Raw genomic sequence first — 12,435 nt, forward strand, 5'->3', positions numbered from 1 at the left:
ACCGACCCGAGGTCAGCACGATCAGCTTTGCATTTAAACTCAGCCCACTTTCTAAAAAAAAAAAAAAAAAAGCCCAACCTGTTGAGCGGCAGTAGTGGAGCTGGGTGTTGGCGCAGTGAGGAGAGAAGTCGCACATCCGTCTGCGCGTGAGAAATATCCCCTCGTTTTAGCGCTGCTACTCTAACTCGTCAGAGGTAAGTGTCCAACAATGGAAACTCGCTCACATTTCACACCAGATGAATTCCTTCAAGTGTTTTCTCCACCCGTGGACGTTTTCTCATCAAGTCAAACTTTTACAAACGTACTGCTGCGCATCGTTTTTTAGGCGAAGTTGAGACAGTTCAGCGACGTTAACCTTGTTAAAGTAACGCAGCCCGGTGGTAACGCCGTCTCTACAGGTTTACTCTTCTGTGTAAATCTGTGTTTTTTCTAACTAACTGGTTGATTCGGTTACTGGGAAACAGAGTAAGGTTCGTGTTACACATATAAACATCGTTTTTTTCCCCCGAGAAAGAGAAAGTAATGCAACATGTGTTGTTAAAATTCAGTTATGTTATCAGGACATTAGGGGCTGGCATTTCCCCCTCGAGCTCACCAATGCCACGACAATGGAACGGCACGCGCCCCGGGGGCCGACGTGCGTAACTATAGATCATACTGCACGCGCTCTGATGCCACAGTTTTTATTAGTAAAATACACACATGCACAAGTACACTTTTGGTCCTTATTGCCTCGCTGAAACTGACCAGATAAGAATAGATAACTGACTCAACTTTCACTTTTTGTGTTGAAATGCTTAACATCAAGATTTCACACTTTTCAAACAGACAGGCTGAACATGCGATCATATCATATCACTGGTCAAATAATAATATTTATTAATTCAAAGGACTAATAAGGAGACATTTTGAGTGGCTGTGGATTTTTTTCAATATTATCACACTGTGTGGCATGTGTGTATGTGTGTGTGTGGCCAGCTGACACACATGGAAGTGGTGATAACAGTTAGTGGCACAAGGACATATTGGGGCAAGGACAGATACAGGAGCTGTTGAGTTCTGTTGCATGATATGTGGGAGCTGTGTATTTGATATAGAGCTGTATATGTGTATATAAGATGTAGACGAGAGCAGTAAGGAACAGAGGGGCTGTGAGGTGTTGCCTGTTTGTTGTTGACCTTACTTGAAATTGGTTCTCACTTTGCTTATGCGACGAATCAGAAACTGAAATGAGACTGAATAAGCAACAGTTGAAAACCACAATGACATCACATTCAGGCTCAAAAGCTGTAGCCTAAACTGTGATAATCTAGTGTTGGTTTAATGATTTAAAGACCTAATTGGTTGATCCAACCATTGATGAATTCTTTCAGACCTGATTTTGTAACAAGCTGCAGAGTCAGAAACAAGACAGTATCCGCTAAATGTCCATGAGTGGCAGTTTAGCACAAATGCACATCCAGAACAGAACAATGTCACTCAGTTCACATGTCTGCAGAGAAAAGAGATGAACCAGGTCACAGGGAGGGATGGAGCGAGGGTGGATGAAGGTGGCAATAGAGGGAGGGAGTTATCTTTCCTTACTCAGGTGAGACAGACTTGGCTCCCCGTCCTCACCTCGCCCACACATCTGAAAAGATAAAAATGTCACTGTTGAGACTGAGGGGAGAAAGAGAGGGAGAGAGAGAGACACACGTTCTCCTCACCTTTCCTCACAGACACACATTTAGAAACCTCAATGAGAGGACATTGATTTTATACCACAGATGTTACTGCGACCTTCAGGTCACCACAAAGCTTTGACTTACAAACTCAGCAGCAGCAGAGACACAGCTAATCATATATCACACCAACCACGCCATAGCTGTATTATAACAGTTTTTTTTATTTCGACCTGAACATATTGGAAAGCACAAGAGGATTCACGTCTGAACAAAAGTTGATTTAAGTTTGATGAATAGTGTGATGGACGAAAGGTGATATGATGATATTATGGAGATCCTTTATGTCTGCTGGTTGGTTGTGAGTGCAGCAAGAAGAGCATGAAGCCTGTTGCTATCCGCTCTCTGTTAGCCTTGTGGTTACCATGTGTGACTCATGACTCTAGTATGCTCCACTCCCTCGTGTCCCTCCTCATTCCCTCCTTCCCAGCCACTCTCTACCTCCTCCTTCCTGCCTTCTTCCCTCATTCTCTCAGGCTTGACTACTTTGTCCTCCCTGTCTTACCCACTGGTATTTCTCAACTTGATTTCTAGTTTGTACTCTTTCTTCCTAGTGCACTTCCTCGACTGATCCCCACCCCCAGTCTCTTCTTTGCTATCTCTCGCCCATTTACACATTATAACAGAATCAACACTTTAGTTGCGTTGTTTCAGTTGCTGTTAGTGTTTATTACCCAGCTACAACCACAGAGACAAAGAAATCTTTTATCTGAACAGTTGAGGGATTCAACAAAAGGCTGTGCACTTCATTTCTTGCTTTTTAAACTCTTGTGAAACATTATGTCCTGCGGTCAGAAAATGACAAATTCCTGACAGTGTTGGTAAATGAAGGGAGTAGGAACAAGTTACAAAAGTCGCGACGATGTCTCAGCTGAGGGAAAAGGAAATTATTCGTCACAACAGATTCACACTGAGTTGAGTGTGTTTTAGCCTTTCCTGTGTGTGTGTGTCTTGTAAAGGATGTGTAGCCCTCTGTAATGCTGTGCTGCTAATTTAAGAATAAAAAATGCCTCCGAGAACAGGCAGCTGTCTTTGTTGTGCAGTACAGGAACACACACACACACACACACACACACACACACACACACACACACACACACACACACACACACACACAGAGTCACATAAACACTCACACATATGCATGCCAGCCTCCAGCACTCAAAGGAATGGGTGTGTGTGTAATGTTGGAAAAATAGAAACAGACACAGACACAAGCACACACACACACTGTGAACACCACATTGCATATTATGGGCTCACTTCTACAAACAAAACACAGGAAGCAGGAAATTTACAATATGCACAAACTGTACACACACTGTTGTGTCAAACTCACAGTAACACTTACAGTACATGTCAGATTAAAGATTCCTGTCACATTAGCCACCATCATCATTCTGAGCAGAGTTTGTGGTTTACACAACTGACAAGGGCTGGATATGACAGATGTTTCAACAGCCTATGGGCTGTCACCTAAGTTAGTCACAAGAAGGGAGTAATGCTTGTTTCTGCACTGTTTTTCTAGCTCAGTGTTTGTCCATTTCCTTGCAATCGCCACCCAAAACCGTTCATTTGATGACGTTCTTCTTTCGTCTTAAAGGCTAAAACCGAAGACCAAGGACTGACCCTATTGTCCTTGGTGACCTATGCCCCTTTCCTCCAGCTGTTCTAACTAAAAAGTCACTTGTATATTTATTCTGTAACACAAGCCATGAAGTTTACTGAGCCCAGAGGAGTCGTTTCTACGTAGGATAGCCATATAGATAATTTCTTTCGTTTGTGAAGAGATTTGAAATATGTGTCTCTGAGATTTCTCAGCCCTAATACAATAGAGACAAATTGATTTTCAGATGTAGTGCTCACAGGGACATGAAAATTACATTAGCAACCAATCTCAAGATGGTCTCGTAATATTCAAATGATTTATATGTGAGACATACTGTATGGAAACTGTTTATTAAATAAGAAGTGTGCTCACAATTTGAGTGAATGACAGGGCTACATTCAACATTTATACCTGCTTTAACAAATGTGCCTCTTATTAAGTATCATCACGGGTGGATAAGAGAAGAGGGGGGGCATTAGGTGTAAAAGAGAGGGTGACTGTGTAGGATGGAGAGGCAGGCTGAGGGAGTTTGAAAAGGAGAGGGGGGGACAAGTGTGTCATCACAAGCAGAATAGTAGAGGTCTCAAATCAATAAGCAACTATTAAACTTTCTCTTAAGTGGAACAAGTATCCAACACAAAGAGAGAGAGGACTAAATGAAATAAGCAGAGCATATGGTGAGATTAAAAAAAAAAAAAAGAAGTGGCAAAAACATTCCTAAAGAGATGGAGTGAGAGCTAAAGACAAAAACCGGGGAACAGTCGGAGACAGGCAGAGGAGCATGACAGAGCCAGAACAGAAAAGTCTTTATCCGGGATCAGGCGGAGATGGAGAAGCGGCTCCACAGGGGGAAAGACCCTGTGAAGCTTAGATATGGGTCATTAGAGGTCCCTCAGTGATAATGCTTCCATTGACGACAGCCTGTATCAGACTGTTTGTTTTCCAACAGTCGAACGTATCATTGATAACCGAGCTACTTGAAGCAGTTAGTCTATTGATTAATCGGCTGTAAAGAAAGTCAATCTGCAAGTGTTTTGACAACTGATTGAACATTTCAGCCACTCTAAAGCAAACATGCCAAACATTTGCCTTTTATTTTAGCCATAGCGTTTTATTGGTTAGTATATTTAATATGTTTGTGTGTTGGATACAGCTGCAACAATGAATCGATTAATCGAACAATATTCGATTATTAAATTAACCGTCAACTATTTGGGGTAGTTTTTTAAGAAAAAGGTCAAAATTCTCTGATTTCAGCTTCTTAAAATGGGAATATTTCTGGTTTCTTTGTTCCTTTATGACAATGAGCTGAATATCTTGTTGGTTTGTGGACAAAACAAGACATTTGTGGTTTGGAAAACACTGATTGACATTTTTAAACATGTTATAATCGTTAGTTGCAGCCCCAGTGTTGGACCGTTGTTTTGGTAACTCTGGCAAATGTGCATTCTCCCCTTTTGTTCTGGTGAAATTAAGTAAATCCACATTTTTCTTTACTTTCTCAGATTTTATAGATAAAACATTAATCTTTGATCACAAAAAGACATAGAGATGTATTAGATAGTGTCGTTGGTAAAAAGTTTTTGACTAATTAATTAATTGTTATATCGATAGAATCTCTGAAAATGGCTGCTGCTATTTCCCAGAGCCTTAAACGACATTGTCACATTGTTTTATTTCAACAACAGCCCAAAACAGTTTTGTCAAAGGGGACTATTGTTTAGTGGAGCTCCCGAGTGAAAGTTGTTTTTTTATGCCTCTGTGCTTTCAACATGCAGAGCCAGAAACGTAATGTGTTAAAGCTCTTTGTCAGTCCCTCAGTCCCGTTGTAATAGGCTCCATATTTCAGCAATAATAATACAATCATAATACAACCCACTGTATTTGCCACAGACTCGATGCTAAACTCATTTCTGGGGTAAAATGTCAAGGTCACAATGACGACATGCAGTTTGACCTCATGAATGCAGTATCTTCATAACACGGAAACTATTTCAGATTTGGTGCCAAGAAAAATTCACATGGACACAGAGACAAACTGATTAGATTTTGGTGGCTAAAGCTCAAAGGTCAAGGTCAGAGTGATTCACAAAACATGATGTTTGACTTGTGAATACAAAACACTGAGAACTCCTGAATGGATTCGCTTCAGATTAAGCACAAAAGGCCATTTGGACCGAAGGAGCCATGAACTCCTTGGACTTTGTAGGTCAAAGGTGAAGGTCACAGGCAGCGAGACGGGGCAGACGGTACATTCCTATGACGTCTGCTACACACCTCCAACTCTCCCGTCCCAGCTCCACCTTACACTAACATTTATTTACCCCAGAACATGATCTTCAAATAGGAACAAAGAGGCGCCATCTCTATAATCCATCCGCTCTCGCTTTAACCTGTCCGTCCTTTCTGTCCTGTGTCTCTATTCATCCCTCCCTCTCTCTCTCTCTCTGGAGGTAAACCGTTCTCTAGTGGTTGTTGGCCTGTCTCCCATCCTCTACATTCCCTCTGCCCTGCCGGGGGTTGCTGTGGAGAGGCACTCGGAGGAAAGCGTTCATCCTGCTCTTGTCTTTTCTGTGTTTCTGCCAAATTCCAAATACCAACAGCCGAGGAGGCAGACATATTGTTTTTTTCTTACATCCTTCTTTATTGTGATCGCTCTGCATCAAAGGTCACTGTTGTTTTCCCCTCCGACACAAGAATGCTAGATGTTGCTCTACTGTAACATCTATAAAACCTGTCTTTAATCCCTCCAGATACACTGTCTCTGTTTTTATAGCTTGATGTACAGCAACATTTTCACTTTTATGGCCTTCTATTAATATTGCCCTTTTCAAATGGGAAAAGATTAGAGAGTGTTTCCCCCCAGAAATTGGCCTGAAGGTCAAGTTTATACAAACAGAAGGATCTAGGTTAGGTTTAATGTGTTAAAAATGTCATGTGTAGTCTGTTTGAATTTATTTGTCTCCAGCTTATCCTCTGTCATGGCTCCGCTTGCAGTTCCCCAGTGTTAAATCATCGAGGTTCACAAACACACTTAGAGATTTCAGTCTGGTTCTCAAATGTTATTCATGAAATTAGCTGCTTTTCAGCACCAATTGATCATACAGCAACAGTTGCAGCTAGCTTAACTGTCATTTAGCCGCTGCCCTATGTCAACAATAATCATTTCCACTTCGACTGGCGGTGCACTCCCAACAGATAAATTATTAACAGAGCCAGAAATGCTCTAAGAGGCTGATTATTGAATTAACAAAATGGAAAGACATAAATTAAAAAATCGCCATAAAGAAAAACATGCACCAAAACTAATTTGACTGCATCCTCCAATCCGTTTTTAATTTGTCGTCATCCAAGTAGTGTGTTTCGTGCAGGTTTTGTCTTTTTACAAAGGGTCACTCCCACGTGGCTGTGTGTACATGCCAGTTAGAAATAGGTGTGTTTGCTCTTCACTGTCGAGCGCTTTGAGCGGAAAAGTGCAGTAAGCGGAAAATTACTGCTGTGTTAGCAAAGGTGTGTCTCCTCCCAGTCCACATGGTACCTCTGCTAGCTGCTCCACCAACATGGCTCACACAGTGCCTGGGGTGCACTGTAATTGCACTTGTCAGGAAATGTACTTGTTCATTAGGGATGATACAAGTGTGATTCTCGTGGATTCAGTCTGACTGACGCAGTAACAGTTTCCTGTCAGTTTTTAATCATTATCAGGCATTGGAAAAATAAAAATATACATATTGCTTTCAGAAAAAGAAGCTCCACACATCACATACACAGTTACACTCTGGAAATAAGATTTAAATAACATTGGGGACAAGAATAGCTTTGGAAGAGTGAAATAACATTTTAATGGATTTTTTTTTCTTCAAGTGAAACCAACTTTGGAAAAAAAAAAAAATCTGGACAAGCTATACATAATGTATGCACACATGGACAGAAGACCACATGTAGACAGGGACGTAATAAGTATATGAAGCCTTTAATAGAAACGTAAAGTAACATAACATTGAAACAAGAAGAAGGACGATTGAAGCTTTTAGGCCTTTACGTGGCAGCGGTTTGTGTAATACATTACCTAGAGAGATTCACCTCTCCTGTTGAGGCTCCATTAGGGCACTTTGTACCCATCAACATCAGATCAAGTTTCTGTGCGTGTCTGAGAGTCAAAGAGAGGCAGAGAGGCCACTTTCTGCCCGTTTAAATTCAATCAGGTCTGTGTGTGTGGGGATGGATGCATGTGCTGCCGCAAGAGTGATGCGTGCATTGTCTCCGTGTGTTTAAGTCCTTTTAGTGCCCCTTCAAAAATCACAAAGGCTGAATGTCAGGCTAGTATTAGCCAGTTCCTAACGTGCACCTAGAAACACACGCGCATCTAAAATGTGATTATTTGTTCCATGTGGACTGGAGATAATTTCATTTGCCCCATGTTAGTACAACTAGAGCCTTATTCAAATGGCAAACCACAGTTCGTACTCAATGTTAATCTGCGCCTATGTGTCAGACAAACATTAGTTTTATCACTTTCTTAACTGTTGATAAAGTTGTTTATATCATTGTCCATGTTTATCTCTACAGGTAAACAGCTTCAAGTGCAAAGATGGCAAAGAACTGTGCGCTGGTGTTGATGACACGTGAGTAGAAGGCTTCAAGCATCTTTATTAAATCATTGTTAAATCTCCAAGAATCCTTCGTTAAATAACTTCCTCTTTCTAAAAGCCAGTAAGTGTCACTGAAAACAGACCTGTGACCTATTTGCACTGCTTCCTCATTATGAGAGTCTATTTTTGTGACTCCAAGTAACATGTCTGAGGTGAGATGAAAAGCAGCAGGGAGGACAAGTTACCACTGGTTGTGTAGTTGTCCCTTTAATCTTAATGTTAAACTGTGGGGACATCTGATATGATTACATGTCCCACAGAAATAAACTGTAAGACAGCAAATCTCTAACACTACTAAGTAAGATGGGACATGAATGTTCTACTATTACAGTGCTGAAAAGCTGAAGGGGACACATGTCCACATTTAGGTCCAGGTGTTGTTAAAGGGAGAAGAAGGGGTGAGAGGAAGAGAGTTGAAAGAGGCGGAGGTTTATGGAACATTTTTTAAACAAGTCTTGACTTTCTAATAGCACAGAGGAGATTTAAGAGCTTTTAAGGAGGTGGTTTATTCACTCAAGATGGCAGTTTAATTTGTCAGTGTCACCAGACACACGAGTTTACTTTCATTCATACACATCTACTGTTTTTACAGCAAGGATACTATAGATACTAATAGAATATCAAACAGCGCAAATCATGTTCAAAGCAAAAAATAATCAGTTACCAGGAAACATTCAGAGCATGTTCAGTCAGCGGGAAGGAAAATATAATTTAAGAGTATTGTTTTACTTTCCAAAAAGAAAAGTAAGAACAACAAGAAAAACTTGCTGCGTGTCTATATGTGGGGTGAAACTATGGAACAGTCTAAAGAATTAATTAAAGCATTGTTCAAACATGGAGCATTTAAAAATAAAGTACAAAGACATAACTCTGGAGGAGTACAGGGAAGATGGTGTTCAAACAAAAAACTGAACTACTTACTTTTTTAAAAATGTACCTTATCTTTTTTTAATTTTCTCTTTTTTTCTAACAACGGAATGAAGGACAATTAATGAAGTGGGACAAGTAATTGATCTATTTATGATTTGTGAAAAGGGGGTGGGATTCAATAAGCACAGCTTCTTCTCACTCCTTTTCAAATATGTGTGATTATGCTTTTATGTTTTTTGTTGTTTTTGATACTTCAGCTTCACCTTGTTTATGTTATTTACATATGAAGGGACAAACTGAAATTGTGCCTTATTTTGTTTTACATGTTCGAAGTAAGTATTTAAATGCACCTGCTTATTAGTGCCAAATAAAATAATACGAAAGTTTAACTCAAATTGCAGGAGTATAGTCTGTTCCTATAGTCACATAACCATACAACAAGACACATTTTCTATCCAATATCTCCATGAGAAGTTTTCCAAGACATAAATGCCTCATAGCTACATAGTGGAGAGGTCACATCCTGCAACCTCAGCTAGAAACAGACAGGGGCTTAGCCAACTGTTTTGTGTTTTAAAGTATTTATAAAAGTTAAATGGTTAAATTCTCCCTCTGTACAGTTGCCATCAAGAGGAAAAGTAGCTACAGAGATCAAATCATTTGTTTGTTTTTTTGTACCAGACTGTTATACATTTTTTCTGCTGAGGTTTTAACATGTGAGTCCATGGGGACTGACTCACTTTTTGGACACACACTCTAGTGGTCGGTAGAGGAGCTGCGGTTTGTGTCACCTGATGAACAACAGCAAGAGAAGTGTCTCTGTTTTCTGTCTGAAACTCATGAAACAAAATCAGATTACTGAGTCTGTGTGTGTCTGTGTGTTTGTGTTGCAGTTGTGTCACTGGTGTGTGCAGAGGAACAGAACGGTGAGTAGCCTACACTGACTTTTCACATTGAAAAATACTGTACCTTCCTTAACATTTTTGATCAAAATAGAGTATAGTGTTTGTTTTAAGTTGGCATGTATCGACCTGATTGTTAATCATTACTGAGAGAATTAAACTAGGCCACCTCACTGTGTATGACCACCTCACTTTGTACATTTGATTTTATTACATCATTGTTTGATGTGTGGATGTTTCTGCATGTCCTGGTTTCTCTGCTCTTTAAACCAACAATTAACTTATGCTTTTCCTCTCTGTTCCTACAGCGGAAGATCCTTTCACTTTTGGTAATGCATTGTTTTTTATTATTATTATTATTTCCTACATTATGATTTATGAGTTAACGGAAGCAATTGATGATACAATCTGCAATACTGTTTTGACCACAAATAGTATAAGAAGACAAAAATACACACACGGTAGTTATCCGTACGCTGGATAAATGACTGACTATTTTTGTCAGTACTTAATTGCATCTAAACTTCCTTTTTTATTACGTTTATTGACTATGTAGGTTGTTTTCCCTTTGTAATTTAATGGCAAACTTGATCTGTCTGTACAGACTACCACAGACTGCGTGTTGGAGGCCTGATTCTAGCTGCTGTCCTCTGTCTCATTGGCATCACCATCCTGTTCAGTAAGATGCAAACAACACACAGACACATGTCTACAATCATAAACTGATTGAAACAGTCCTCAAATATACACACAGGTACGTTAAAGTCAATGTTTGTTTTCTCTTGATGCAGGCGGCCACTGCAGATGCAAGTTCAACCAGAACAAGAGGTAATTCTTCAAACATGTCTGTGAAATAGTGGAAACTTTGTTTTATATAATGTTGTAAAATCAGCATTAACTGTATGAATAGATCAGTCAGTGCTAAATATGGGCCAGTTTTTGCTTTTCTCTTCTCTCACTCTTTTCTGTTGTCTCTTTACAGAAGGAGGACAGGAAGCAACACCCAGCAGATGCTCACTGACCAAGGTATATTTACCTCGTACAAAACAGCTACCATACTGCAGACGTCCTCAAGTGGCTGCACCAAGATACGTGTTTAAAGAAAACTGTGTAGCTTTAGTTCACACAGCAAAGATAAACAGAAAAGATGATCACCTGTAACTACTCACACGTGACAACAGCAAAGTTAAAGCACTTGTGTAACAAACTTCCCTCTCAGATTATGACACACACTTAAATATACCTGTCCACTTCCACTGAGCACTTGTGTGCAGCAAGATACGCTGCTTTGTTCCCTCTGAAATACTGAAGATTTCATCACCCCTCCCTTTGACGTCCTGCTAAGGTCTAAAGTTATATTTGCTCTGTCCATCTGTCCCACTGTTAACGGCCTCGTGTCACACGCGCACACACAGACTGACACCGTATGGAAAGCTCCCATAGCGCTGCAGCGACATGCCACAGACCTTGCTGTTCAACAGGTGGTGGGGCTCTGGGTGTCTGGCAGCCATGAAGGGAGGGAGGGAGGGAGGGAGGGAAGGAAGGAGAGAAAGAAAGGGATGGTTGGTGTGAGTTTGCTATGTAGTGGTGCAGCCGTATGAAAGATGCCCTTGAGGGTTTGACAGCTCCACTCAAAACACCCACGTTATCCAATCATTGTCTGTAATCCAGACTTTTATTTCTCTTATTTTTTAAATCCAAACTCTGACGACACTGGTGATGCTCGGTGCTGCTGGAAAAACATACGTTTGATTCCCGCAGCTTTGATGTAGGTGAAATACACAGGTGGCCCTTATGGAAAAACAAGGTTTGTGTGTGTGCATCTAAGCAACTCAGCAGGAGCCTCCAGGGACGTAGCGCACCGATGGTAGCAATTTCCACTCGCATGGACACACACACACAGTCTCCCTTGTTATCTGTGAATAACTAGAAGAGTATTAATTGTATTGTACTCAATTTCATGATCAGAAACAACTTTATACTATGTTTGATCAACTTATTCACGCTCCTGTCCTTCTGCCTGTCTGTCTGTAGGTCGTGCCTGCGACTGCTAGAGGTCACCAGAGCACACACTGACGCCCCTGCAACCAACAGATAAGATGGAGCAGCAGCAGTGGGATTTGTGACTCCCAATGAGATGCTTTTGTTTTGTTTTTTGTTTTTTTTTATTATTATAGAGAGAGAGATAAACTGAAAGTAGTTTGTGTATAGCTGCTGTGAGGTGAGATGCTTTCTGCCTGGTGACTGTGCTACTGTCCTGCGGCCTGCACCTCCACACAAACACACACACACGCTCTCTGACATACATAACCTTGTACACACAGTTTTTGTCACATTCATCTCCGAGTGGCTCCATGTAACAGTAACACACACCTTTTACCAAAAAAGAAAAAAACCTATACCTTAAGTGTCTACGTAATTTAGGTTATGTCATTGTCTCACACTACTTATGTTGTCTGTACTGTCCGTGCAAGGTAAAGACTGATGTAGATATTAGTCGTCATGTCAAATGTATGAAAACCACTTAGTCTTGAGTGATTAGAGTGCTGTTGGTTAATTAATTAATTAATGATAATCCGTCAATGCTGGTGTAGCTTTATGGAGGAGTGTAGTGGACTGCACTGTTCAGAGATACAGACAGAGTCTGTCATGTTTCTATAAAAGAACTGTTTAAAGTCAAA

The 12,435-nt window shown here is 40.5% G+C and overlaps 1 protein-coding gene across 1 annotated transcript; it reads left to right on the forward strand.

The window, feature by feature from the left end:
• Window positions 1–69: 69 nt before the first annotated feature.
• fxyd3 (FXYD domain containing ion transport regulator 3) lies at window positions 70–12,435 on the forward strand. The gene is made up of 8 exons (XM_085802657.1): window positions 70–194; window positions 7,900–7,955; window positions 9,746–9,778; window positions 10,063–10,083; window positions 10,359–10,433; window positions 10,546–10,582; window positions 10,737–10,780; window positions 11,789–12,435. Exons 2-8 carry the CDS (start codon window positions 7,922–7,924, stop codon window positions 11,806–11,808), a joined length of 264 nt encoding a protein of 87 aa, XP_085658783.1. The 5' UTR covers window positions 70–194; window positions 7,900–7,921; the 3' UTR covers window positions 11,809–12,435.

This window comes from Trachurus japonicus, chromosome 16 (genome assembly GCF_045865225.1).
Source record: "Trachurus japonicus isolate A0001 chromosome 16, Traja_1.0".
NCBI classification, from domain to species: domain Eukaryota; kingdom Metazoa; phylum Chordata; class Actinopteri; order Carangiformes; family Carangidae; genus Trachurus; species Trachurus japonicus.